General features: G+C 56.2%; 3 protein-coding genes across 15 annotated transcripts in view; 1 reads left to right on the top strand and 2 right to left on the bottom strand.

The window, feature by feature from the left end:
- Positions 1-851: 851 nt before the first annotated feature.
- LOC109549510 (lymphocyte antigen 6L) lies at positions 852-18,418 on the bottom strand. 7 transcript variants are annotated; one of them, XM_073794878.1, is made up of 7 exons: positions 13,778-14,927; positions 13,603-13,636; positions 9,736-10,323; positions 3,321-9,083; positions 2,694-2,784; positions 2,420-2,536; positions 852-1,540 (listed from the first exon to the last, which is right to left on the bottom strand). In XM_073794878.1, exons 5-7 carry the CDS (start codon positions 2,764-2,766, stop codon positions 1,314-1,316), a joined length of 417 nt encoding a protein of 138 aa, XP_073650979.1. In that variant the 5' UTR covers positions 2,767-2,784; positions 3,321-9,083; positions 9,736-10,323; positions 13,603-13,636; positions 13,778-14,927; the 3' UTR covers positions 852-1,313. The 7 variants fall into 7 exon arrangements, 3 of the variants coding, with proteins under 3 accessions (XP_073650979.1, XP_073650980.1, XP_033698697.1); XM_073794879.1 differs by having other exon boundaries at positions 8,939-9,083; XM_033842806.2 differs by lacking the exons at positions 3,321-9,083; positions 9,736-10,323 and adding an exon at positions 15,239-18,418 and having other exon boundaries at positions 13,778-13,810.
- Positions 15,115-26,856, top strand: part of LOC101316201 (cytochrome P450 11B1, mitochondrial) — a 43,226-nt gene continuing 31,484 nt past the window's right edge. For 2 of the 5 annotated variants that reach the window (XM_073794875.1, XM_073794874.1), the window contains exon 1: positions 24,779-26,510. In XM_073794875.1, coding sequence (XP_073650976.1) covers positions 25,822-26,510 — 689 coding nt within the window. In that variant the 5' untranslated portion in view covers positions 24,779-25,821. Of the gene's footprint in view, positions 15,239-24,778; positions 26,511-26,856 lie in introns of those variants that run through there. The other 3 variants (XM_004320123.4, XM_073794876.1, XM_073794877.1) reach the window with 2 other exon arrangements.
- On the bottom strand, positions 22,224-26,253 carry LY6E (lymphocyte antigen 6 family member E). Of its 3 annotated transcripts, none has more exons than XM_033842655.2 (4): positions 26,113-26,253; positions 23,688-23,798; positions 23,189-23,308; positions 22,224-23,111 (listed from the first exon to the last, which is right to left on the bottom strand). In XM_033842655.2, exons 2-4 carry the CDS (start codon positions 23,737-23,739, stop codon positions 22,891-22,893), a joined length of 393 nt encoding a protein of 130 aa, XP_033698546.1. In that variant the 5' UTR covers positions 23,740-23,798; positions 26,113-26,253; the 3' UTR covers positions 22,224-22,890. The 3 variants fall into 3 exon arrangements, with proteins under 3 accessions (XP_033698546.1, XP_073650982.1, XP_033698547.1); XM_073794881.1 differs by having other exon boundaries at positions 23,688-23,814; positions 26,113-26,251; XM_033842656.2 differs by having other exon boundaries at positions 23,688-23,793; positions 26,113-26,251.

The following is a 26,856-nucleotide window of genomic DNA, read 5'->3' as shown; positions in this document are numbered from 1 at the left end:
ACTGGGAATGCATGAAGGCCCCGGAGCACGAGGGGCGGCCAGGCCCCTGGTCCACGGGGGAAATCACCAGGAGTTGGAGATTGGGGTCAGGTGTGCGATGGGGGAGGCAGGTGTAAGGACCCAGAGCTGGGCAGACGCCGGGGGGCATGCAGACCCTGGGCGGAGGGGTGTGCAGACCTTGGCGGGGGGAGGTGTGCAGACTCCGGGGTGGGGTAAGCCTGAGGAACCAGGACTGGGGGCCAGGTGTGTGGACCCAGCGTCCTCTGGGCTCTGGGGACCTGCTGCCTGCTGACGCTGCCCCCGCCCACAGATTCCTGGCTGCTGTCCTCTAGCTCTCTGCCCTCCAGGATGTCTCCCTGGATGTCTCTATGAGCTTGTCATGAGTTCCACTTGTCCCAACCTGCTCCACCCCTGTGCCCCTCTCCTGGGTGACCCTCCCCCAAGCCAGGCATGGGGCCATCCTGGGCACCTCCAGGCCTTCCATCAGCCCCTACTCTCTCCAGCACCCCTGTGCACCAAACATGGTTCCCATCCACCCCACCGCCCAGCATCTCTCCACCCCACTCTCCTAGGCGGGCACCACTGACCCCTGCCATGTGCCCCAGACTCCGAGCCTCCACCCCACCATTGGCCAGCTGGCCCTCCTGAGGACCCGACCCTGAGCCTGTGACTCTTGCTTGCCCAGTGCTGGTCCTGTCCCCAGCTTGGTTGGCTGTAGCCCAGAGGGACAGTTTTGTCCACCATTCCAACCATGGCCAGCGCACAACCACAGAGTCTGCTGAGAGCAGGCCAGAGGGCTGTAGTCTGGGCCCAATGGGTAGAGACGAGGAAGAAGCAAGAGGGGGTGTGGTCAAGCAACGACTTTATTGTCTCTGGAAGGAGTGAAGGTCGTGGTCCCACTGCAGGACTCTGCCTGGGCCAGGGACAGAGGTGGCGAGAACAGCGGACGTGGGGGGGCCGAGACCACAGAGCCAGTGAGAGCCAGAGCCAGGGCTGAGCCACCCTCTGGCCTTGCCGGGCTCTTCTTGCCCAGCACAGGGACCTGGAGCTTCTGTTCAGAGCAGGGGCTGTTACCCCAAACTGAGAAATGCCCATCGCATGCCCCCATCCCTGACCCCACGGAGTGGGGCTACAGTCCCAGGCTGTGTGAGCGAAGGACCCCTGCTGGGGACGGGAGAGGCGGCCGGGCCCAGGGCGAGGCGATGGCGCTGCCCACCGTCTCAGGGGTGAATGTCCCACCCATGGTCTTGAGAGCGATGGGGGCAGATAGAGGTGGGAGGACAGCGTGGGCTTTGGGGCCGAGGGGAATGTGCTCACAGCAGGACCCAGAGGAGGCCAAGGCCCACCTGGAGCAGGAGCGCCCTTGGAAGGGCCCCGGGAGCCTCCTGCGGGGGGCGTGCCCTGTTGCAGAGAGATCTGGAACAGCAGTGCCTGGTGATCTTGCCGTGCACCCCGGGGCCCGACGACCATTCAGACTTCATGTTGGTGTTGGGACACCTGGGAGCACAGCGCCTGCTGAGCGAAATTCTCAGGCGAGATCCTGCAGAAAAGAGGAGACAGCGCTCAGGAAGAGAGGGGGAGCCTGGGGAGGGGTGCTTTCCCGTGGGCAGGGAAGGCCAGAACCAAACCTCGGGTCAGAGAACTGTTGGTCTTGGAACATCTACAGATACCTTCTCCTGATCCTTTCACAGGCCAGGCCCTGCACAGTGGGAGCACAGCTGCCCAGGGTCACCTTCAAGGTCACAGCAAAGACAGGGTTCAGGACTGCTGGCCCTGGTCGGGGCTCTTTCCTGAAACCACACGTGGCCTGGAAACCCGGGTAGCCAGGGGCCTGGGAGTCCCGGGGAGACGGGGGAAGCAGGGCAGAGAGAGAAACGATGGTGACCAGAGGTCTTGCTGCACCCAGCCTGGGCTCCCGCCCACCCCTCCCTCCTTCACTTAGAGACGCGCAGAGACCTCTGCACGAAGCACCGGAGGGAACAGAACACTCGAAACAACCCAAGCTACGGAAGAAAAGATACCCTCGGGTGGAGTCCACCTTCCCTGTGTCCTGCTGTGCTGTGTTGTGTTTGTTTTGCTGTGTCTGTTGTGTGCATGGTACCTCACTACACTGAACCTTGTTGTATTGTATCATATGACAGCTGTATGCTTTGCATTACATCGTATCATAGGCTGCTCAGGGCGCTTGGTTTAGGATAACCGAAAAGAAGGAAAGAGACCAGCCAGCCTCCTCTGGAAGCCCCCAGAGCTCAGTCTTGAGCGGCTGCCTCTTCTTCCCCTGCTCAGGACCGGGATCTGGCAAAGGTCGGCGCAGGCGAGGGGGCCCCTGAAGGGAGCCTTCCTCAGCTCCCCGCAGAGACCCCGAAGGATCCAGCGCAGAGCCCCCGACAGGCCCCTTCAGCGCTGGCCAGGGACTCACTCAGGGTGATGATCACCGTGTGGGAGACGCAGACCCGGTCGGCGGAGGCGCACGCGGCGGGCTTGCAAAACTCCCAGCTCGTGGCTTTGAAGCACTGGTAGCAGCTCAGGTTCTCACCTGTGGGGCAGCAGCAGGCCGCGGTGGGGCAGCAGCAGGCCGCGGTGGAGCGCGCTGCGCACCTGCCCGGCGGCGCAAAGGGCTTCCGCTGCCTAGAGATGCGCCCGCTGCGCCCCGGAGCTCCGGCAACCCCCGCAGCCCAGAGGGCTGCCCTTACCTGGCTCTGTGGCTTCTTCAGCACAGCCCAAAGACACCAGCAGAGCCCACAGGACTGGAACCGGCACCCCCATGACGCCAGACGGCTCAGCCTGCAGGAGGGCGGGAGAGGGACGGTGGAGCAGAGACGGAGGCTTTGTGCGGACCTCCCCCCGTCGCACCGCCCATCCCCTCGGTCTCTCCGCCCTGGACCCTCCTCATTCGAGGCCTCTCAGACCCTGGTTCTCGCGTTGCCCCTCTCGCAGCCCGAGGACTCCTGAACCTTCCCTCCCCTGCTTCAGGGAGCGCGGCCCTCTGGGGAGGGTCAGCTGACGGAGGGCCGGCTGTGGAGGCCTGTCAGCCCCTGCTCGCAGCTCGGGCTCTTGGGAGGGTCTCCTGGGGTCCGTGAGGATGGCCGCTTCGTGCTGGAGCAGAAGGCGGGCAGGGAGCGCGTCTCCCCTGTGCGTGCATCCCCTCCGCCAGGCGGGCAGGGAGCGCGTCTCCCCTGCGGGCATCCCCTCCGCCAGGCGGGCAGGGAGCGCTTCTCCCCGGTGGGTGCATCCCCTCCGCCAGTCTCCACCCCGCGCCAGCTCTGCTGCATCCTTCTCTTCCTGTAACAACCCCCTGCGGAACAGGGCCCGGTTCACACCTTGGGGACACAGGACCACACTGAGTCCCTGCCTCGGAGGCTCAGGAGAGCTGAAACTTCCCGCAGGTGTGGTGGCAAGTGGTCTGGTGTTGGAGGTGGAGGAGGGCTTCAAGGGGGAGGAGGGATCATTGGGGCTGGAGAACAGGAGGCCGGTTGGGCAATCGGAGATGAAGTGCAGGGCCGTCCAGAGGGAAAGCATCAAGAGCCAGGCCCAGGGCAGGAAACAGGGCAATTAAGGGCAAGTGGGAGAGGGAGGGGAAAGGGGAGAAAGGGGAGGAGGGGAGGGGGGGAGGAGGGGGAGGAGGGGGGAGGAGGGGAGGGGGGGAGGAGGGGAGGGGAGAAGGGGAGGAAGAGGAGGGGAGGGGGGAGGAGGGGAGGGGGAGGAGGGGAGGGGGAGGAGGGGAGGGGGAGGAGGGGAGGAGGTTCCCAGGAACCTGTCCTCACCAGAACCAGTGTTAAAGAAAGAAACTTCCATGACGCTCGTAAAGCTCAGTGAGACTGAATAATCTCAGCGGGGCTCTCGAGACCGGCGCAGGGACCGCTGTGACGGGTTGTGCAGGGAGAGACTGGGGGCAACTCCAAATACAGCAGAGGCAGTGGGGATTTACAGCCAAGGAGCAGGTGTGGTCAATGGATGGAAAAACACTAAGAGGAGACCTCAGGGGTAGGGGGATTCTGGCTAAACAAACCTACCAGGATCTCCCTGAAGGCAGGGCAGGTGCTCAGTCCTCACCTGGGGGGTGGGAGGGGACGGAACCCCATCGGATACTGAGTTGGGGGAGGTTCTTATTAAAACCGGATTTTACAAGGAAGTGCCCAGATGGGCCCAGGAGAAGGTTTGGGAGCCTGACTAAAGTTTGGCCAAGCAAAGAATCTTTGTCACCAAACAACACGGCACAGATGAAGCAGCAGAGTCCACTGAGGGCAGGGGCGGTGGTCCGGAGTGGGACCCCGTCCCCTCTGGAGGCACCATCACCCCAGCCACAACCTCACCTGGAGACCGGGCAGGTCTAAGGGCCCTGCGTGAGTCCAGGTGTGGGCAGGAAAGGCTGCCCTCTTTTCTGACCCCCAGGGACCCCTGCCTCCCAAGGCTGCCCCCTAAAGGCAGCGCCCATGCCCAGGTGCCCGCACCTGCGTGTCAGGTGGCTTCACAGTTTGTCACGCCATGTCCTGCCAGCATCTTTCCCCAGGTTCTTTCTTTGTTTTTCCTTCCTGCGTTTATTTCCTTGACCACACCTGTTTGAGCTCCTCTGAGGAGAAGGCAGGGTGTGGGCCCTGGATCTGGATTTGCAGTGGGTGACCCTGCCCCCAGGGGTCTCGCAGGAGGAGAGTGGGTCAAAGGATAAAAGGGGCGACTAGTAGGCAAAGGGGGATTGGACGGGCTGCCTCTGGCCCCCGAGTGACTGCTGCCGGTCACCTCCACTCGCAGCCACTGGGCCTCTGGAGGCCTCGGCACCCCCTGCAGGCCCAGCTTCCCGTTGCCACAGGGAGAGGATGTGCTGGCTATGAATGAGGGTGTGCAGCTGGTTGGGGTCATTTCCCCTCCAGTCCACCCAGTGGCCCAACCAGCAGGACTGTCCCCCGCCCCCTCTTGCCTGGCACGTCCTAGGGACCATGCCTGGCCAGGTGCAGCCTCCGCCTTGCTGCTGGTGCACCCAGAGCCTCCCTTTATCGGGTGCAACTCCAGCCCTCCCTGCTGTCCAGCCTCTGCCCGGGCATGGGCCCGGCTTGGAGGTGGGCACAGAAGGGGTGGAACTGGAGATGCCTGGGGGGAGGATCTGGGCTTACGTCGTGCGTTTATTCATTTGTCATTTCATGCCGTGATGGAGTTGAATGTGAATCTGTGAAAAATTCGAAACCCCCAAATCGCATGGTGCTGTTGGATGTGGGTGTGATGAAACGACCCGGTGGCATTTGTGACAGGTTAATAAGGTCACTCAAAAACTTACATGAAAATGCAAAGCAGTTAAAACGGCCAAAACAGTTTTTCAAAACTCATGAAACTATACTTAATATTCATAAATTTCACTTTTTACAAATAATACCTCAAAAAGCTGATTTAAAAGGAACTTTCTGCAAATGAAAGTTCTAGATTTAGATGCTCTCGCTGGTTAATTCTTCCAAACATTCAAAGAAAAGATAATATCAATCTTCCAAGCTTCTTTCAGAGGAAAGAAATGAACACTTCCTAATTAATTTTAAGAAGTTAGCATAGTCTTGAGTTCTTAACAAAAATGGATAAGGTATTACAAAAAATGGACATTCCAGAGCAATATCCCGTGAAAATTAATGAAACATGTCCTAAACATAATATTGGAAAATCACCAATGGCCCACAAAAAGGAAAACATACTATATAATCCAATATATACAGAAAATTATTTGTTAACTTCAACGCAATTTGTGATTACAACTCTCTCAGCAAACTAAGAATAGAGGGGATCTTTCTAATCTGATAAAGGTCATTATAAAACCAGCCCTAACTTGCATCATCTTTATGGTGAACTCTTGAACACTTCCCCCCTTGTTATCACCCCTTCTACTCACTCTGTCCTGGATAGAGAAACAAGGGGATCATCATTTTAGATGAGAGATCAGGGACTTCCTGGTGGTCCAGTGGCTAAGAATCTGCCTTCCAATGCAGGGTGCGTGGATTCGATTTCTGGTCGGGGAACTAAGATCCCACATGCCGCAGGGCAACTAAGCCCGCGTGTGCAACTACAGAGCACGCAAGCCACAACTAAAGAGAAGCCTGTGTGCCCCAATGAAAAGATCCTGCATGCCGCAGCAAAGATCCCACGCAACTAAGACCCGATGCGGCCAAAAATATAAATAAATAAAGGTTTTTTTAAAAGATGAGAAATCAACTTCTTATCATTTGGACATCATGGGATTTTGAGTTTCGAACATAAGGTACAGAGCAAATATGGGAATTAATCCATGAATTTAGAAGGGCCATTGGCTATAAGATAAGAACCAATTGTATTTCTATAAATTTGCAATAATAAATTTGGAATCTTAAGTTTTAAAAACCCCACTGAATTCTGGCCCTAGGATCATTTCAGCTGCCTACATCCAACTCTATTTACTCTTTCTAGCAAGAAAAGGATTCAGATCAACAGAGCAAGGGAACAAGACGCCACGCTCCTCGTGACTTCAGCACGCATAGGAGATGGAGAGACCACAGATGTCATTTACTTTCATGTAGAAAAACGAACACAAACTTCTGGCAGAGCCGTCTTTGGACCTGGGGCACCTGCTGTGCAGCGTGGTATCGCTGGAGAGAGCGGTTGGAAACGGGAGAAAGGAACCAAGGGTCTGAGAGTGATGGGCTGGACAAAAGCCATCCTCAGAAAGAGAAGGTCCAGCTCCCCTCGAGGGGATGCTGGGAGCCAGGCTGAGAGCTGCTGGCCAGCGGCCTGGCTTGAGAAGATGCAGGGATGCAGGAGCAGTGGGCGATGCATCCGTTCTTGGGGAGCAGACCAGTAGGAGGGGCGAAACCCCTGCAGGCTTGGTGGCCAATGGAAAGAAGGAAAGAAGAAGGGGAAATTAAGTGCGGCAGCAACCAGGGAGACTCCTGATGTCGACAGGCACCCACCCCTCCCACCACCAGACAACGGACGCAAGAACAGCTGCACTTCATCGCGCAGCCGGAAGAGGGCGGCCTCGCGCCAAGAGGCCGCGTCCTACTGCGCGCTCATCTGTGGGAAGACACTGCACGGAGAATTAAAACGAGAATAAAACTTTTCTCTTGAAAAATGTCCCAGAAAACGAACCAGGAAGCAGAATAAATCTCTCATGCCTGAGTCAAAACATTTGAAAATATGAAGGAACACCTTGCATCAGAAGTTCAGAACCTCAAAACAACAGTAGGCAATAAAAAGAAGACATGAGATGAAAAACGATGAAAGTGAGGAAACAAATGGAGGAAAACGTAAAGACCAGCTTAGAAATAAAGTCTCACAAAGTTCCAAGGGAGCAGGCATTTGAGATTGTTAAGTCGGAAGCTGTAGCAGAGGCAGTGAAGCAGGGAGGCAGGCAAACAAGAGGACAAAGCGACCTAAACCCGAACTAAAAGGGCTCACCTGTTCCTGGAAAAACGACCTAGAATGGTGAGCGCTAAGACTACACTAGTAGAAAATGCAAACGACACAGGGCTTCCCTGCTGGCACAGGGGTTGAGAATCTGCCTGCCAATGCAGGGGACACGGGTTCGAGCCCTGGTCCGGGAAGATCCCACATGCCGCGGAGCAACTAAGCCCGCGCACCACAACTACTGAGCCTGTGCTCTAGAGCCCGCGTGCCACAACTACGGAAGCCCGCGCACCTAGAGCCCATGCTCTGCAACAAGAGAAGCCACCGTAATGAGAAGCCCGTGCACCGCAACGAAGAGTAGCCCCCGCTCGCTGCAACTAGAGGAAGCCCCCGCACAGCAACGAAGACCCAACTCAGCCAAAAATAAATAAATAAATAAACAAAATGTAACTTTTTTAAAAAAAATAAATTGTATTTATTTATTTTTGGCTGTGTTGCGTCTTCATCGCTGCTCACGGGCTTTCTCTAATTGTGGCGAGCGAGCGGGGGCTACTCTTTGTTGCAGTGCGTGGGCTTCTCATTGTGGTGGCTTTTCTTGTTGTGGAGCACGGGCTCCAGGCACATGGGCTTCAGTAGTTGCAGCACGCAGTCTCAGTAGTTGTGGCTCGCGGGCCCAGTAGCTCTGGCTTGCGGGCTCTAGAGCACAGGCTCAGTAGTTGCGGCACACGGGCTTGGTTGCTCCGCAGCATGTGGGATCTTCCCGGACCAGGGCTCGAACCCGTGTCCCCTGCATTGGCAGGCGGATTCTCAACCACTGTGCCACCAGGGAAGCCCTTTACCATGTATTTTTTTTAAAAAAAGTTATCATCTTACATTAGAAAAAAAATACCCATTAAAAGAAAAGCATTCCCATCACTATTTGAAATTCAGTCAGAAGTATTCACTGATACAGTTAGAAAACAATAAACAATTACAGGCTTTAGAATGGAAAAAGAAGTAAAACCGTATCTATCATTTGTAGATGATACGGCAGTATACCTGGAAATCCTAGAGAATAAAGAATAAAAGTAACATATTTGGAAAACAATCAGTAACGAGTCAGGATGCAAAGTAAGCATATAAAATTCAGTAGCCATCAGAGGGCGTCCGGGATTTGCCAGGTTGAAGTAGACTGGCGGTCACATGCTCCCACTGGACCAAGAAGAAAAAAACAGGCAGGTTGCAGGTGTCGTAAGTAAACGTGTTGGGGAGCTGAGAGGGACAAGGACCAAGTGGACTGGCTTCCAGAGGTGGGGAAGTCCCCAGAGCTGAGCCGACGCTGCCAGCCTGCCCTGTCTTTTCTTCCTGGGGATTTGCCAACCACCAGCGGGACTGTATCCACAACCCAGGGAGGAGGGGCGAGCACGCTCAGCTCCGGGAAAGCGAAACCTACGAAAAACCAGAATGCGCGCTGAGTCCCAGATGCAGGCGGCGGTACCCAGGGCGGGGCGTGTATAAGGAAGAGTGACGTCCGCGGCAGTCCCACGGCCCTGAGGAGCCAAGTTCCCACCCGAGGAAAGAGGCCTGCTCCAAACACACATTTGACCTTGCTCTGAAGAGACTTGCCAGAGTCTAAAGCGGCCGCAGGAGTTGGGAGTGGGAGGCTTCAAAGCAGGGTGCAAAGACGTGGAGGGCATCTGCCGCGCTTTCCAGGGCCAGGAGACACGCCTGCCCGAGGCTCCACCGGAAGCCTGGGAGGAGAGGGACAGGAGGGCGTATGAGTTTCCCAAAGCTGCGGTCCAGCCCAACCCAGCTCAACTTGTGATGGAGTTGACCTGGTGAATACCTCACGCACTTTGATCTGGTAAAAGAGGAACCGAGGGACCCGCTACTAGAGGTACGCGTGGCCTCTGGCTCTTATTTATACAAGGCCCCAAGGTGACCGATAGCAACAGGGGAGAAAAGCCGTACACACGGACCAGCGGACGATCCAGATAATGGAGTTAACAGAAAAGGACTTTAAAATAACGGTGACAAGTATGTTCAATAATAGACTTTAAAAACTGAGAGTTTTGACAGAGAATAGGACTTTATGAAACAAATCAAATAAATATTCTCTGTATGGGCGAGGATTCGCCAGAGAAGCAGAACCAATAGAATGCGTATAGAAACAAAAAGAGATTTGTTTTAAGGAAGTGGCTGCAGGGCCAAAATCTTCAGGATGGGCTGTGGGGGGTGGGGCGGGGGGCGGAGAAGTCTTCCTGTACCCTTCTGGCTGGTCTAAGGGTGACACTGACATGAGACAGATTAACAGGAGAGAATCTCGCAGAAGTTTAACAACATGTCTACATGGGAGAGACCCAGGAAAACTGAGTAACTCACCAAAGGGGCCACAGCCCTCACCTTAAGAGCCATCCTCAGCTAAAGACAAAACAGGTTGTTGAAGGTGGGGAGAGTCAGTTGCGGCAGGTGAGCAGGGTTGTGACGCGGATTGAAGGCATCGCCTTCTCCAGTGATAAGAGTTTCTAGAGATTAGGCCACCCCAAATGGAGATCTCCCTTATAAGTGTAAATGCTTCGTACAGAAGGTCAACTCCTACTTGGTTGTCAGAACCCTTCCCATGTCTGCTCTTTCTCAGAAAATAACCAGCTGAAAACAATGCATGTGACAGAGAGACGTATCTTAGGGTGGCAAATTCTGTTTCCTTAGAGCCAGAAGGCCGGAGAGCCGGTGCTGCAGTTAAAGTCCAGAGACTGCTGCAGAATTCCCTCTTGCTTGGAGGAGCTCAGTCTTTTGTTCTATTCAGGCCTTCGGCTGATGAGGTGAGACCCACCCAGGTTATGGAGAGCAGTCGGCCTCACTCAAATGTCACCAATTTAAATGGCAATCTCATGCAAAAGCATCCTCACAGAAACATCCAGAATGGTGTCTGACCACATATCGGAGTCCTGTGGCCCAGCCGAGTTAACACATACGATTAACCGTCGCATTCTGGAATTAAAAGACAAAACATCTGAAATTAAGAACTCGTTTGGATGAATGAGGAGCAGAAGACGATATGAACGTAGGTAGAGACAGGACAATATAAAATAGCCCAAGGGAAGCTTAGAGAGAATAAAAACAGAAAAAAAATTATTCGGAGCATAAGGGCCTGTGAGACTCAGTCAAATGGTCTAACTTTACATGAGATTGGAGTACCACAGGGAAGAAAGAGGGAATAAATAAATACTTGAAGAGATAACATTGTTCAAAATCCATGAAAGATGATTCGCAGATCCCTGGATCACAGAAAACTCTAAGCAGGATAAATGCAAAGCATGTCGTCCCAGCTAGCGACACTGCAATCCAAATGCTGAAAACCAGAAAACAATACCCTTAGCAGCCAGGGGAAAGAGACACAGTGTCTACAAAGCAACAACAATTAAGAGCTAAAGCTGACTTTTCACAAAAAAGCCAGAAGAAAATGAAACTGTATCTTGAAAGCGATGAATGACAAAGTCTGGCAACCCTGAATTCTATGCCAACCAAAAATATTATTCAGAGATATAGAAAACAAAAGAGTTTGATTTATACACAAGTTGCAATAATTCATTGCCAGCAGACTCAAACCACAAGAAATAAAAAAGGAAACTCTTCAAGGTAAAGTGAAATGATTACAAATGGGAACATGGAACTCTAGGAAGAAGGGCAGAGAAGCAGGAGTGATAAGTCCGTGTAACTGAGCAGGACCCTCTGGGGTCTTCCTGGGACAGACCCTCCCCCCATATCCTCTGCTGTAGCTCGTCTCTGAAGTACCCAGATAACAGTGTCTGATGCACATTTCCTGAGCTGTTTTATGGACGCTAAAACCACCACCAAATGGAAGAAATAACCTACTTGATGATCGTGAGCCCCAGACCTACAGGCACCTCGGGATTGATCATGTTAACCACCCTCTTACCTCACCGTCAGCCAATCAGAGAATTGTGCCCGAGCTGATCACAGACCCTGAGGCATACCTGGAGGCACAATGTGAGGTCTTGGGGACAGGGTGCTAGCACTGGCCTGGGGTTCTGTTTTTATGGGGTCGAGGGTGGGGACCTAGGGTTTGGTGGGCTCACTCTTTATTAGTGACTTTAAAACAGAAGAGTGGGGATTTAAAGCATGGGTAGAGGAGAAACTAGAGCCCAGGATGGTGAGTTATAGAAACCAACTAAGAGCTCTAAAACAAAGGAGCCTGGGGGTGGGCGTGTCTGGCTCCTACCTAGTCCTGTGGCTGGCAATGTGTTTAATCTAGAGAGTCATTTGGGAGTGGATGCCTGGCAAGCAAAGCTGAGGTCAGGCCCTTGCATTAGAAAAAGAGAAACCGGGACTTCCCTGGTGGTGCAGTGGTTAAGAATCCGCCTGCCGATGCAGGGTACACGGGTTCGAGCCCTGGGCGGGGAAGATCCCACATGCCACAGAGCAACTAAGCCCGTGCACCACGACTACTGAGCCTGTGCTCTGGAGCCCACGAGCCACAACTACTGAGCCCATGTGCCACAACTACTGAAGCCCGCGTGCCTAGAGCCCGTGCTCCGCCACAAGAGAAGCCACGGCGATGAGAAGCCCGCGCACCTCAACGAAGAGTAGCCCCTGCTCGCCGCAACTAGAGAAAGCCCGCGCGCAGCAATGAAGACCCAACGCGGCCAAAAATAAATAGATAAAATAAAATAAATTTATAAAAAAAAAAGAAACCAAGTGTCAGGGCTGCACTACATTAACCCAACTATGTTAGTTCTATGTTAAGTAAATGTTAAGTAAATGGACTTAACATTCCAAAGTAAAAGCAAAATTTTTTAGACTGGATACAAAATAACACTAAACTGGTTACAACCCTGACTTTAAAAATCAGGACACAGAATAGCTGAAAAGAAAAAGGGTGGGAAAAACATCCTGCCGACAGTAATCCAAAGAAATCTCGTTCACCCTATTGATGCCATATAAAGTGTACTTTAAGGCAAGAAATATTACTAAAAGATATTTCATAGCGATAATGAAATGCCCAAGGTCGCGAGGCCCCTCCACAAGACCACCAGAGTCGAGAGTCAAAGCCAAACGGCAAGGGTCATTTATTGCAGGTTCGAACCTGGACCTCCGCGCACTCGTTGCCGGTGATGCTAAGAGGTCCTGGCGGAGTTTAGTACATCTCTTTTATAGACCGGTACAAACATAGTCGCCGATTGGTTGACTTTTAAACAGAGACACTAGTCGCCGTCTGATTGGTTGGACGGTTGCGGGGGCGGGGAGGGTCAGCAAGCGTAATTACAGAAGCGAGAGCGGCTGGTTAAGTTTCGGTTTCCTGAGGTTTTGATTCTCAATTGGAAATACTTAAGGCGGGGCCATGGTCGCAAAAAGAAATAGTGCAAACAGGAGGACTGATGCAACCCTAGCAGTGCTGCGGCCTCCACCAGCCCAACGGCAGGGCGGCGGGAGGCTGTGCGCCCAACTTCAGGCGGCGCTCCCAAATGTGGCAAGCCCAGCGCCGCGCCCTGGAATGGTCCTTTTTCGGCCCTTCTCCTCCGGAAAGAACAGAAAAGAAACTCCAGGAAAAGCACAAATTGAATGCAGGGCGTCAACTCAGTCCTATTCCCACCAAAGTAGAACATAGCCCCCTCAATAACAAGTCAACATGACACAAAGATATGTCAATCCCACCTCTATACAACGAGTAACAGCTTCGAAATGTTTAAGCAAGATACGGCAGAAGTGAAAGTTGAGGCAAATTGACAGTGACACAAATATTTTACCATAGATCCTTTAAGTAACTGATAGTGTCGCAGGAAGGGGGACCCCTCCCAGGGCCCGAGAGCGTGCTCTTGTCTAATGCTCAGAAATGGACTGTCCGAGGAGACACACGTGCTGACAGAGCAAGAGACTTTATTGGGAAGGGGCGCCCAGGCAGAGAGCAGGAGAGTAAGGGACCCCAGGAGGACTGCTCTGCCACGTGGCTCGCAGTCTCGGGTTTTATGGTGATGGGGTTACTTTCTGGGTTGTCTCTGGCCAATTATCCTACTTGTGCCCACATTTGGTCTGACTCAGGGCCCTTCCCGGTGGGGCATGCATCTCTGAGTTAAGATGGATTCCAGTCGGAGGGTTTCTGGGAGGTTGGCAGGACGTTTTACGGGCTGGCGTCTCCTCCCTCCTTTCGGCCCCTCCCAAATTCTCCTGGTGAGTTTTCTGCGGCAGCGTCCTGTTCCTTATTGGGGCCTCCTTTTGTGTGACAGCTCATGCAAGTAGTTATTATCATACCTGGCCAAGGCGGGCAGTTTCGGTCAATGGTTCCCTAACAATAGAACAAGCAAACAAGAATGTCACTTAGCATACGTGAATTTGCACAAGATTGCAAAAAATTAACATAATGGACATATATGGAACATCATACCAAACAAGTGAATCCGTATTTAAGTGCATGTAGAACACTTACCAAGTATGTCATATGCTCAGTCGTGCAGTTGATCTAGGAAAACAAAATATATGACAGTTGGAGAGGAAGAAATCCAAACGAGAATGGCCAGTATTACAAGTACTGAAAACACCAAGAGCTGTGCAGGATGTGGACAGCTGGAGAGCTCACACTTTACGGCCTCAGTATAAACTGGCACAGTCTGCTAAGGCTCCTGCTGCCATGTCAGCAGCCAAAGGATGTCGCAGCCATCGACCACCACCGGCCCCCCACCCCCGGAAGGTGAGCCCTGAAGGAACGCAGGATGGAGACGAGGGGGATGCCCTCTGCCAAGCCCTCAGCTGCCACAGCTGCCGCACTTGTGCAACCCGAGGGGACTCATGATGGAAAAGAACGGGATACTGGCCGGAGAAGCTGAGATGCCTGTCAAAGGAATGATTTCAGTGAGCCCAGGCTCTTATATCTTCCCATTCACAGAAAAGCGCTACGTTCCTCAACTTGAGATGTCTGGTTTTCTTTAATTGACAGTAATCTTTTGGGAATTCCCTGGTGGCCCAGTGGTTAGGAGTCTGGCTTCCACTGTAGGGGGCATGGGTTTGATCCCTGGTCAGGGAATTAAGATCCTGCATGCTGTGCGGTGTGGCCAAAAATAAATAAATAAATAAAATCGGCCCTTAGAACAAAACAAACAAACAAAAAACTCCCATAGTCTTTTGATGCTCCGACTACCTGGTCTTTGTTGCAAAACTTCTGTATATCCTCACTGCTCCCTGACCTCTTCGGAGCAGAAACTCAGAGCTCTTCTGAGAGGCTGCCTCCCAGGCTTGAAGTTCTCAGAAAGGCCGCCAAATAAAACATGATTCTCAACTTTTAGGTGGTGCTATTTTTTTTTTTCAGTCGACATTAAACATACACATACCCTGTGACCCAGCATTTCCACTCCCAGGTACATTCTCAAGAGAAAAAAAATCACCAAGATAAAGGCCCACAAATGTTTAGAGCTGCGTCATTCATGAGCATCAAACCTGTCAACAACCTTAACGCCCATTAAGGGCAGAATAAATACATAAATGCTGGCATGGGCACACAATAGAATACTACATGGAAATGAAAAAGAATCCTCTACTGCTACACTCAGCAACATAGGAATCTCACAAACAGAGTGATGAGTTTAAAAAGCAGCAGAGTCCATTTCCTGGCAGCTCCACACCAGCAGAGAGCCTGTGCTGCTGGGGGGACTTCAGAGGACTCGTGAGGCCACCAGAGACAGCTCCCTTCTGAGTCACGGAAAGTCAACTGATCAGGAACTTTAACTGTATCTGTACAGTCCCTTCCCTTTTGCACTTTCTATGGTGAATACAAGTTACAGGTCTCACTCACACTCACAGAAAGATTTCAGAGAGGAGACACAGAGGTCAAGAAAGTAAAGTGAGGATTTACGAAGCGACAGCGCACTCTCATTGCGGGACCAGGCAGACTCACGTGAGTAGCTGTGCCGAGTTTCTTTGGCAAGCTGGTCATCTGGGGTGTAGAAGTGAAGGGGCGGAATATTCATTGGGGAGGGAGGGGTTTGGGGTCGTATTCCCTGATTTTCTTCCCAGCTCCACCTTCCCAAGAGGCGGAGGCATTTTTCCTTTATTTAGCCTTGATCGTTGTTCTTGGCTTCCGTGCCCGATGGGTATTTCCTATCTGCGAGGCTAATTTTATTGTAATCAGAGTATAATGAGCAAAAGGTTACTTTTGGACTCTGGAGATTCCAGCCTCTTCTCATCTTTCTTTGTCTGTCTCCAGGGCACTTGTCACCCCAAAATGTGTGGTTTCCTGTCAGTCCAGAGGTTCCTTTCTCTGTCTGTCCAAGGGCCACCGTTGTCTACAAGCTGTACGGTTTCCTGCCATCTGGCCCGCGCCCCGCCTCCTCTGCGCGTATCTAGCCACCTGCCTGCTGTAACACCATGGCCCACTACTCGCTTTGTACATGTAGATCTGGACTGTGTAAACTGTCAATAATACACCATCTGGCGTATAACCCTTTGTCTCAGAAACATGTAACCTTGCTTTGACCTTTAGCAGGTGGAAGAGTCCTCAGGGTTTTCTGGAAGGCTGTCTCCCGGCTTATAATCCTCAGGTTGGCGCCACTGAAATTCTCTTTCCTTAGAATGACTATTGATTAAGTTTCCGTGGACAGGAGGATCCTCATGGGTGGAGGCAGGGCTGGGGGCTTGCCCTCCTGTGGCCCGGGTCATCCCTGTCCTTCCCTGGCCTGTCTACCCTCCTGGGGACCACAGCGTCCCTCCCACAGGGACCACAGCTCTCACCAGGCCCCGGGGGGAGGAGGGCTGGGGCCTGAGGACAAGTAGACCACTGAGGAAACCGAGTCACAAATCTGAGACACCACTGGAGGGAGAGCGAGGCCACCTTCCCAGGGGAGCTTGGGCGCCAGCAAGTGAGGGGAGCTGGGAGGTCTGCTCCCCAGCAGGGGGCTCGGCAAGGAGAGCCTCGGGGTGCCCGACGCTGTGGTCCTGTCAGGACTGGCCTGGAGCCGGGAGCTCCTCCATCCCCTTCTCTGACAGGCGCTCTTGGTGATCCTGGGGGAAGGGACGCAAATTACAAGGACCTGCAGGAAAGGCGGGGGTCACTGGGAGCCCAGGGTTGCGGGGTCTGACCCACACCGGCTCCAGACCCCAGGCTATGAGGGTGTCAGGCCCAGTGCAGCAGAAGCTGTGGGGAACGGGAACGGAGTGGCGGGTGAACCGGTGTCTGTGACACTCTCAGGATGGCAAGACTCTGCTCACTCCTCTGGGCAGAACCGGCCAAGAGCTGCCTCCCTGCCCCCAGCCCCACCCCAGGCATTAATGTGAGGAGGGAGCCAGACGCCCCTGGGTTCAGTAGGGTGAGAGCCACTGGAACCCACCCTCTGAGCCCCTCTCCTGCCCACCCCCAGCCCAGGCCTGGGGTGCTATCAATGTCCCAAGTCCTGACCCTGGGAGAGAGAGAGAGAGAGAGAGAGAGAGAGAGAGAGAGAGAGAGAGAGAGAGAGAGAGAGAGAGAGAGAGAGAGAGAGAGAGTGTGTGTGTGTGTGTGTGTGTGTGTGTGTGTGTGTGTGTGTGTGTGTGTGTGTGTGTGTGTGTGTGTGTGTGTGTGTGTGTGTGTGTGTGTGTGTGTGTGTGTGTGTGTGTGTGTGTGTGTGTGTGTGTGTGTGACAGAGGGGTGGACGGGGCATCTTGTGAAAGCTGGGTCTGGGGGGCAGAGCTCAGGGACATCTCCTGGCTAATCCCAGACTCAGGTGACTGATCCTCTGGCTGCCTGTGTCTCCATAGGCTTCCCCAGTTCCCTGGGGGGGGTCCTCAGGCTGGGGGAGCTGTCAGCAGAGGAGCTGAGGGTTGGGGGAGGGGCAAAGGGCGTGGTCCTGGGGGAGGGACGGGGGCTGGGGACCCTCAGCCTGGCGTCCCCTCTAGCCCTCAGGAGGAGGCCAGCTATTAGAAGAGGTGGACTTTCCTTCAATATTACAATGAAGCCCGGCGGGCTGTTCCAGGACAGTCTTCCTCGGCAAAAGCGGGATGGACGGACTGACAAGGCTGGGAAGCTTAGCGTGACCTGTAGGAAGACGACCTCCGCACGGGGTGGGGCTGGGGGCGTGGTGGGAGGCTCCGCCCAGCCTGGGCCCGCCCCCTCGGGCCCGCGGAGAGCCTCGCCCCGCTCTGCCCCGGAGGCTAAACGGAAGGGCTGAGGGCTGAGGGCAGACGCCCCCTCGAGCGGCCTCGGCGCTCCCGTCGGCGTGTGCCGCTCGCGGCCGCCAGGGGACGGCGCCTCGCCGGCTAACTCAGAGTCTCGGGCACCTAGAGCACCCCTCCTCCTGCACTTTCCACTCCGACCTTAAATGCTTGCCTTCCCAGGACTTCATCGTGTCACTCAGATTTCTCCAGGGAGCCGTCCTCCCAGAATGCACCCTCTGCTGAGGTTATTAACCTTCCATTCAAGGGGTCCCAGAAAGCACCCATGGGTGGAGCTCAGAGAGGGGAGGTCCAGCTGTGCTGTGGCTCCGTCACCAGCCCTGGGGATGGTCTGGTGCCCGCACCTCCCACCCCACCGCCAACGGCACCGGACCGAGGGGAGCCCGGCAGGGGACCAGAGGAACTCTGAAAGCTCCGGCAGGGCAAACCCAGGCCGGGCCATGAGGTAGCCTTTGCGAGGGGCCCCCGCCAGCAGGTTGGGTCCTGGGTCACAGGAGGGCAGGAGCGGGGCAATGAAGGTGGTGCTAAGGACTGGGGAGGAGGGGGCCCCGGGCCTGGGCCATGGGCACCACAGGAGTGTTGTGGGAGAGGGCACACCCTGGGCAGGACTCCCCTCGTCCCGGAGGCCAGCTGGTCAGGCGGCAGACCGAGCAGCTTGGGAGGGGCAGGCGAGGGGGCAGGGGCCGGACCGGACGGAGCTGAATTTGCCTACAGAGAAACGGCAGGCATCACTCCGGCCCCTGCGCACTGAGACTAGAAAGCCCAGACTCCCGGCCAAAGTGTGCCCGGGCCAGACAGTGCTGCGCCTGGCACCTCCGTGCAGCCCGGGCAGATGCCAGTGGAAGCGAGAGTCCGGGCAGAGCCCGAGGAAAGCTTTCCTTTCCCTCCCCTCTGCCGCTTCGTTCCCCTTCCGGCCCTCTCCTGGGGGTTTCCCCCCTCCCCCTCCCTCCCCTCCCCCTCCCCCCTCCCTCCCCCTCCCCCCTCCCCCTCCCTCCCCTCCCTCAGGCTGTAGGAAATGGAAACTCAGAGCCCTCCCTCCCTCCTCCCCTCCCTCCCCTCCCTCAGGCTGTAGGAAATGGAAACTCAGAGCCCTGGGCTCCTCCCCCGCTCAGCCCCACCCAGCCTCCCTCTGCTCTCGCACAGCCTGTGCCTTCCAGCCTCCCCCCACCCCAGGGAGGGAAGCGCAGCCGCCCCTAGGAGGCCCAGCTGCTTCTGAACCCAGCCCTCAAGGGACTTAGCCCTGCCACCCGGAGCAGAGGAAATGCTGGGCACGCCCAGGGTCATAGACGCAGGAGGACAAGTGGCTTCAACCCTCTGAGCCCTGGTTTTCACTTCTGAAACCTGGCGGTAACCACATCCATCTCTCATTGTAGTTGTGGGAAGAGTATAACAGATCAACATCACCTGCAAAATAGTACACAGAGATGGAAGCTGAGGTCAGCATTAGCGGGAACAGAGCATTTGTTACATACCTGTCCTGCCACTGCCGCCCGCCCCCCGCCCCCTGGCTCCCAGTGTCCCCAGAGTCAAATGCAAACTCCCAACTGTGATGGTCAAGTCCACCTGTGCATCTTCCTCTGGCCTGGCCCCGCTGAAACGACAGAACGCGTTTTGGTACTCAATAGAGCATAGGTTCTTCAGTGCAGAAAGAATTCAGCAAGAGGCAGTGACAGGTAAGGAAAAGGTTTATCAGTATAGGGTGCTTGTGAGAGATGCAAGCGGGCAGGCAAGGGAGCACCGTGATGAAAGCTGGGTGGGCTACATTTTTATAATGTAGAAAAAGTGAAGGGAAGACCACTTCTTCCTCATTCTTGAGTAGATGTCAAACTTCCATCATCAGCTCCTCCTCCATGTCAGGCAGGGAAGTTTTCTTGTCCCTACACGGTCAAGCCAGGGCTGTCGTGGTGCTACGGAAGTGGGCAAAAAGGTGGTAACGTGCACTGAACCGCGGCACGTCATCTCAGGTGTCAGTAGAACGCCACCTTTCCCTATATTTTTGTCTTTAGCGTGCGCAGAGGAGCACGTTCTAGGAATCATTACCTTACTGACCTCACTGGGCAGGATGTGGGTCTCGCTCCACCATTGTTTTGGGGCATGTCTTGTGCTTCTGTTGCATGGTTTTGTTGCTAGGCAAGCCTGCTTTCTTGCGTGATCATTAACTTACAGGGGTCTCCCATACTCCTTTCTTTACTTATGATCCCTTAGTGGGAGTAACTATTTAATCGCCTACTTTGTCCCTTCACTCTCTCCCTATCACCACCACTGCCCCACCCTGCTGGTCTCAGTCCTTTTAGCAAAGTTGCTTGTGATTTGTTTTGAGTGAACAACACAGTGGACGCATTCTATGCGGGGACTGTCAACAATAAACAAAGCAAACAAAATGCACAACGTGAAAGCAGGTGTTACCTGAACACTGGGCTCACCTCTTGGTAGGTGTGGAGCCAGAAGCCACAACCATTTGCCAAAGAGCAGAAGGAAGCATGTATTACGGGCAGCAAGTAAGGAGAACACCAGGGATCTTACCCAAAGCAGAGTCTCCCCAGCAGCGACACTGGGGAAGTTTTAAGCTAAGGGTACGTGCATATTCATGAAGCGGTTTGAGCAGAGGATTATTCAGTATAGAATTGGGGCAAAGGTTGACAGAGTCCAGGCTTGGGTTGACTGAAGTCAGAAGGGACATCACCCACCACCTGGGTGGGGGCCTTAGTTCCTTACAGAACTCAAAGGTATATTGTGTATATCCCTCGAGGAGGAACTAGTACTCCGCTGCATCACTGCACTATTGTTGGACTGCTCTTCCTCTGTTCCTGTATTCTTTTGTTCCCCTAAGATCACTGATCACAGAGACCTGTTCAAGGGCAAGCACTGCAGCCAGGCTTAGATCACAAAATGGCTTAGGCCAAAATGGCTTCTCTTATGTCAAGAAAGCCATTCCTGGTTCTTTCTCTGGGGACCCCCTAACCTATCTGCTTACACAGTTTCAGTTTTTTGCAGGGACTGTACTGAGGACTCTAGCCTGGGAGACAGCCTCTCAGTAGCTCCAGAGAGGTAGGGGAGCCAGTATATATATATGAATTTTTTGATTGGGAAATACAGGTGTCAAGCATACCTCTTGGTAAAAGATTACTACATATCACAAGAGACAGACATCTCAAGTTAATGATTTTAGTGCTTTTCTATGTATGGGAAGATGCAAGAATCCGGGGTCATTGAAATTCTCCCTTAGATCCACATCTTAACACAGCCTGCTTCCTCCTGTTTTTCCCTATCATGAATTCGCCTCAGGGCACACTGCTGGTGGGCGACTGCAGTGGGTTGCAGTTTAATCCTCGTGGAACTGGAACGGTGGGCAGCATTTTTGTTTTTTGGTTTTTTTTGGCTTCGCCACACAGCAGACTAGGGATTGAATCCATGCCCCCTGCGGTGGAAGCGCAGATTCCTAACCACTGGACCGCCAGGGAAGTCCCTGAACTTCAGAGGTAACCAGCATTCCTGGGGGACATGCTGATTTCATCCCCTTGAATTCTTTTTCTTGCTTTGGTTTTTCATGCTGGTCTGATCCACTCAAGTGCATCTCACCATTTCTACCACCCCGTGAGTCTCAACCAGATGCTGTGATGTGCTTCTGGACCCTTCCATGAGATGTTGGCTGGGCCTGGGTCTCCTTCCCCTTGTCGTCCTGATTTCCTGGGGCAGACCGCTCCTCCCGTCCCTCGAGCTCTATCACCGCATTGGCGCTCAACCCCAAGTGCTGGCTGGCATCCCCCTTGGTGGCAATGACGCCGAGGATGCTGCATTCATGTGTGTCACAGGGCCCATTCCGTGCAGAGCTGCTCACCTGCTCCTGTGACCCGGGCCCGGGATATGGGCCACAACCCGAGCCCTCGCAGGGACCACTGTCCCGCCCTGCTGCACAGTGATGCTTGGAGCCTGGACCCAGGCACGTCAGAGCTTCTGGCCAGCCTGGACCCAGCCCTGCTGTGTTCCCTCCCCCCACCCAGGAGACACGACAGCGTCCTGAAGGATAAACGTATCTCTCTGCAAGGCGCCCAGCTGCAGCCCTTGGTTCATTGCTCCTCGGCCACCAGCCCAATCAAAGAATCCCCTTGGCTTAGAACCCAGACACTCCCCCAGTGCAGACGCTGGGAACCCCTGGCCTAGCCACAGACCACAGCTGGGCTTGCCGGGGGAGTAGGCGTGTAGCAGCACCCCTGCCCTCCAGCCAGGGTCCAGGCCTTCTCCAGGGGAGTCCCCCCCAACTCCTCCCATAGGCCCTTGGGATGGACATCTCACTCACCCACTTACTGAGCTCCTGCCCCCCTTCCCCACCATGCTTTGTGTCCTCCTCAGCCTGACTGGCCCAGGTACCCCGTACCCAAGTCCCGGAACCCCGGTTGGGGGTGTCCCCTCCCCTCCCCTCCCGCCCAACCCCGTCCCTCCCTCTGTAGGGTCCTGCCTTCCACCCAGAAGCAGGCTGACCTCTGCTAGTTTCTCTGTCCAGTCCAGTCCTGTCCGGAGGATAAACTTCCCAACCCTGCCCGGCCGAGGGCAGCTAGCTGTGGTCTCCAGCGACCCCCTTCCTCACTGCCTCCCTGTGGGCCTCAGGGTGGGGCCCGATCGCAGGGGACCCTCAGACCCTCTACACCTGCGGCTCTGCATCTCTGCTGCCCCCTCCCCCTCAGTAGGACCCTGATGGAAGCGACAGTCTCAGGCTGTGGGCCACACCTACAGCAGGAAAGGGTGGGAACATCTGTTTATTTGAGGCACCAAAGCAGCAGGAGGGCTCCAGTGAGGCGGTGGAGGGAGGGGGCCCGAGAGCTGGATTTCGGGCTGGGAGCAGATTCCTGGGTCAGCAGCCTAGACCTGGGGACAGCAGAAGGCCTGTCTTCCTAAAGGCTGCCCTCGAAGTGAGTGAAATGAGGTGTGCAGAGATGCCAGGGGAAAGGGGCTCTGTGCTGGCGCTCGGGGCTGGGCTCCTGAGGCTTTACTCCCATCCTTCCCCCACACAGGCCGAGACCTGGCCACACGCTCACCCGTGCCCGGCAGGGCACACGAACCAGCGCCTGTCCACACAGCACATCTTCCGCACTGCGGGCCGACAGGGGCAGGCCTGGGATCAGGTGCCCCTCCCAGCATGTCCCTGGGACGTGGTTCTGACTCTGGGGCCCTCAGGCTCCGTTCCCAGGTTCCCCCTGGAAGGCTGACCGGGAAGTAAGGGTAGCCGGCAGGTGTGTGGGTGCAGAGGGCAGGCCTGCCTGTGGGGACCCAGGGCCTAGAGGGTGGGCTCTGCAGGGTGAGGAGTCTAGGGGAGGAGGCTTCGAGATCCTCTTGGGTCTGGGAGGAGCTGGACTTTCCTTCCTTCCTGAGCTTTGGGAGTCTGGGCCGGGCACAGGGTCCCGGGGGTCAGGGGCCAAATCGCAGCAGAGCCGACAGCAGGCTGAGCAGGAGCCCGAGGCCCAGCACAGCGGCGCTGGCCCGCAGCCCGCCGTCGGCCGCACTCAAGTTGCACAGGAAGCTCTGGCAGCAGTGGGTGCCCACGGACGCCACACCGAGATTGACGCTCTGGATGGGGCAGATCGGGGAGCAGCCCTTGTTCAGGGTGTAGCCAAAGTCCACCACGTTCCCTGCACAGGAAAACGACGTTGTGAGTGGAGGGGCTGAGAGGCCAGGGCTGGGGTGGGGGAAGCCTAGCTGCGCTCACCGATGCCAGCGGATGCAGAGATGGTCACACAGTAGTTGTCTGTATCGGAGCAGACGGTGGGCTTCAGGCAGTACCAGTTGCTGTTTTCATTCACGCAAGAGAAGCACACCAGGGAGTGGACTGCAGAAGGAGGGATGCCTGTCTCATGCCCAGGAGTCTTCCTGTGTCCCCTCCCAGCCCGGACCCAGAGGCATGAGGACACCCCATCTTGTGCAGGCACTGACTGGCAACTATGTTAGCCCGGGCCCGGGCTGGAGACCCAGGAGACAATGACACCAGACCCTGGCTCTGGAGGAGCCCCAGTGATGCCCCAAGTGTCCAGGCAGGGCTGAGGCTGCCAGTGGGGGCGGGGGTAGGAGGGACCGCGTCGCCGTGGGAGAGGAGCCTATTAGGTGGCACAGAGTAGGTGACATGGGCACCGCTCAGGAGAGAAAGGGGAGAGGGAGTCCAGGAGGAGGACACAGCCCGCTCAGAGGCCTGGGGCCCCGGGGCACCTCACCTTGCTCCACACCCAGGAGGGCAGCCAGCAGCACCGGCAGGAAGACCTTCATTCTGGAGGGGACTGGCGTCCCGGCTGGGGTCTCACGAAGCCAAAGAAGTCAGCCCTGCGCTAAAGAGACAGCTTGCTGGAGGGCGGGGCTCACGCCCCTCTCGCAGGGCCCTGGGGCAGGGCAGCGGCTTGCTCTTCCCAATGGGGTCAGGGACACTGGCCCTGGGGGCAGCCTGGTGTTCCCACTTCGTAGATGGGGGAGCTGCCAGCTTCCAGCAGCAGGGCCAGAGCACAGACGGTCTTTCTGCTCCACTCCCAACCTGCCCCTCACTCAGTGCAGACTCCCAGCTGAGGCCCTTCCCCAAGTCTGTAGCACTTGCTGCTTGGGGGGAAGGAACTCATTAAGGTTCTCAGAATCACCCAGAAAGGGAGGTCAAGGGAGTGGCCCCTGCCCACGGCCCGGGGGGTGTGGATGAGATAGGCTGGGACCTGGGATCCTCTATTAGAGTGCTTGCACCTGGACAAACGTCCCCTAGAGCAACAAGATACAAAGAAACTATAAGTGACTAAAAACAACTGCGCCCACGCACCGCGGGGCAACAGGGTACAAGAAGCCACAAACTGCATTTTTGAGGTGCTGCACATCATCCCTGCCCGGTACCCCGAGGGAGGGGACAGGCCACCTAAGCTGTGCCTCCTGCCTGACCCACAGATCCGCCCCGTTGTCACCCCATTTAAGGACTCAAGTAGCCCCTCTCGGGAGCTGCTGTTTTCGCTTCCTTGTGCTGCAGCTCGAGCCCCAGTAAAGCCTTGCCTGGAATTCTCGTCTGGCCTCTTAGCAATTTCTCGAGTCCAAGGGCCCTGGGGGGGGGGGATGGCGACCAGTAATATTATATGACCTGCGTCCAGAACTTTCCAGGGGCCAGCTCTGTGCCTCACATGGGGCATGAGGCATATCTAGCTGAGTATCCACCTGGGCAGCTTCTGTGCTGGGGGAGGGGCGAGGGGCTCTCCCATTCTGTGTTATTTAACGCTAAAGACGATGACCCCATACGTATCTGCTACTCCCCCCCACCTTCATGGCTGGGGGAGGCTCAGGGAGCCCCAGCAGTGTGCCACCAGTCACCCCAGCGGGAACAGGCACAGGCTCTGGCAGGTGGCTGTGAGTCCCTGGGGGCTGTCCTGCACCAGGAGCCTCCCTTGGGCATAGGTCCTTGGCAGTGGATGGAGAAAGCACTTCGAATGCGACCAGCTGGGGTTCTGGTTCTCTGCTTTGCAGGAGGCACAGTGTGGGAGGAGCAGTCTGGTACCTTCTGCTGGGGACGGCCGTGGGCGGGCGGGGGAAGGGCTAGTCCCCAGGCACCGGGAGGAAGGAGAAAGCCAGGGAGAGAACAGATTTTGGGAGGGGCTGGCAGAGACCCTGAGAATGGGCTTCAGGTCTGGGCAGGGGCTGATGTCTTGGGGTTGGCAGCAGGAGCTGCAGACGTCCGAGAACAGCGCCGAGCCCAGTGGGGGCCTCTTCCAGGGTCCCGGCAGTTAGGGAGGAAGGAGCCTCGGTTTCCTCCTCCACAAAGTGAAGTTCCGGCGGGAGGAGCCCTGAGCTGTCCTGAAGGAAGCTCTGGGGCTCACCTCCGCGGTCACAGTCAGCATCCCCACCCTGCTGCCAGGCACCCCAACAAGTGCGCCCTGCTGGGCTGAGTCGGCACTGGATACTAACGTGTCCACATTAGTAGGGCCAGGCGGAAGGGAACCCGTGGGTTTGCGGGCAGGGCCATTCGGGACCCTGACTGTGCACTCTTCCCCCAGGCTCACAGGGCTGATGTCCGGGAGAGCCTGGCATTCAGTGACGCTGGGCCAGCAAGAGAGGTAGGAGCACGTCCTGGACCCCAGGGATGGAAGGGGCCTGGTGGCCCAGCGCAGGGGGCTGGGCTCCTAGGCACCTCATATCCTTGCGTAATCTATGCCAAACAAGGTGCTTTCACCTCTTCCCAAGGCAGGCTCCCGTCCCCATGGTGACCCACCAGGGCATTTAACTCTCTCCTTCCTGCCAGCGCGCCAAGATCCCAGCCCCTTCAAGTCAGGAAGGCTGGCCCTTCCCCAGTCCCCATGTGAGGGGTCAGGGAATGGGCCCTAGAGTTGGGCGATGGGGCCCCGGCGCCTGCGCAGCCCTTGGCTACCCAGCCCGGGAGGGCGCCCGGCTGCAGTCTCCGCCCGCTCCCGCCCTCGTCCTTTGGAAATACTGGAGAGGGCCGGGAGGCTGGGGGGCTGGGAGTGGAGGCGAGGCGCCCAGGGGCCGGGGCCGCTCGCAACCCCGACCCCCAGCCTCCCGCAGGCCTCTCCCGCCTCCCTGGCGCCCCGCTCGCCCGCTCCCCCTCCTCGCTGGGCAGGGCCCCGTCCCCGCGCCCCCGCCCGCCCGGCCCGGGCCCTCACTCACCGCCGGCGGACGCAGGTCCCCGGCCCGGCCGCGCAGTCAAGTCTGCCCCCGAGCCCGAGCCCGTGGCAGCCCGCTCTCCCCGGCGGCCAGGCAGCGCGCGAGCGCAGTGGGCGTGCGGGAGGCGGGACTTGGCGCCCAGGCCCCGCCCACCAGCCCCTCACCCCTGCGCAGGGCCCGTCGCAGCCGGTCCGTCTGGTTCGCTTGGGCGGGGACGTATTGCGACAGCCCGGCCTGGCTGGGCAGGGGTGGGGGAGGCCCCCAAGTGGCCGGACACTTTTGAGGTGGAGCTCGGGGGAGGGGATGCGTCCGAGGAGGCCGAGGGGGCAGTACTCGGAACCCCTTCTGCAGAGTGGGATGGGGTCTGCGAAGAGGCCTTCAGCACGCCACGCCCGAGCCAGGTGACAGGACGAGGGTGAGAGGGTGGAGGAGGGGGCTTCCGGGGCAGTGATTGCGGGCCACAGTGCCGCCCAGCAGGAGATCCGGGCCGCACCAGCGTCGTGACCCTCAGCCCAGGAGAACTCAAGAGCCCCCTGGGTGCTCCCCTGCAGACGGGGCTGGGTGCAGGGCGCGTCATCACAAAGCCAGCCTGATATGACCCTCTCAGCGCGGAACCTAGCGGCCCCTGTTAGAGTGAAGCGGGCTGTCCTTAGTCTGACGCCAGCCAGTGCGTTTCCTGTGTTCTGTCTCCAGGTGCCATTAATTGCCTTTCAGCCAACGTTCACAGAGCACCCACTGTGTGCGGCC

Source organism: Tursiops truncatus, chromosome 17 (genome assembly GCF_011762595.2).
Source record: "Tursiops truncatus isolate mTurTru1 chromosome 17, mTurTru1.mat.Y, whole genome shotgun sequence".
Taxonomy (NCBI): Eukaryota; Metazoa; Chordata; class Mammalia; order Artiodactyla; family Delphinidae; genus Tursiops; species Tursiops truncatus.
The sequence above is the reverse complement of the archived record's forward strand: the minus strand, read 5'-3'. Positions and strand labels throughout refer to the sequence as shown.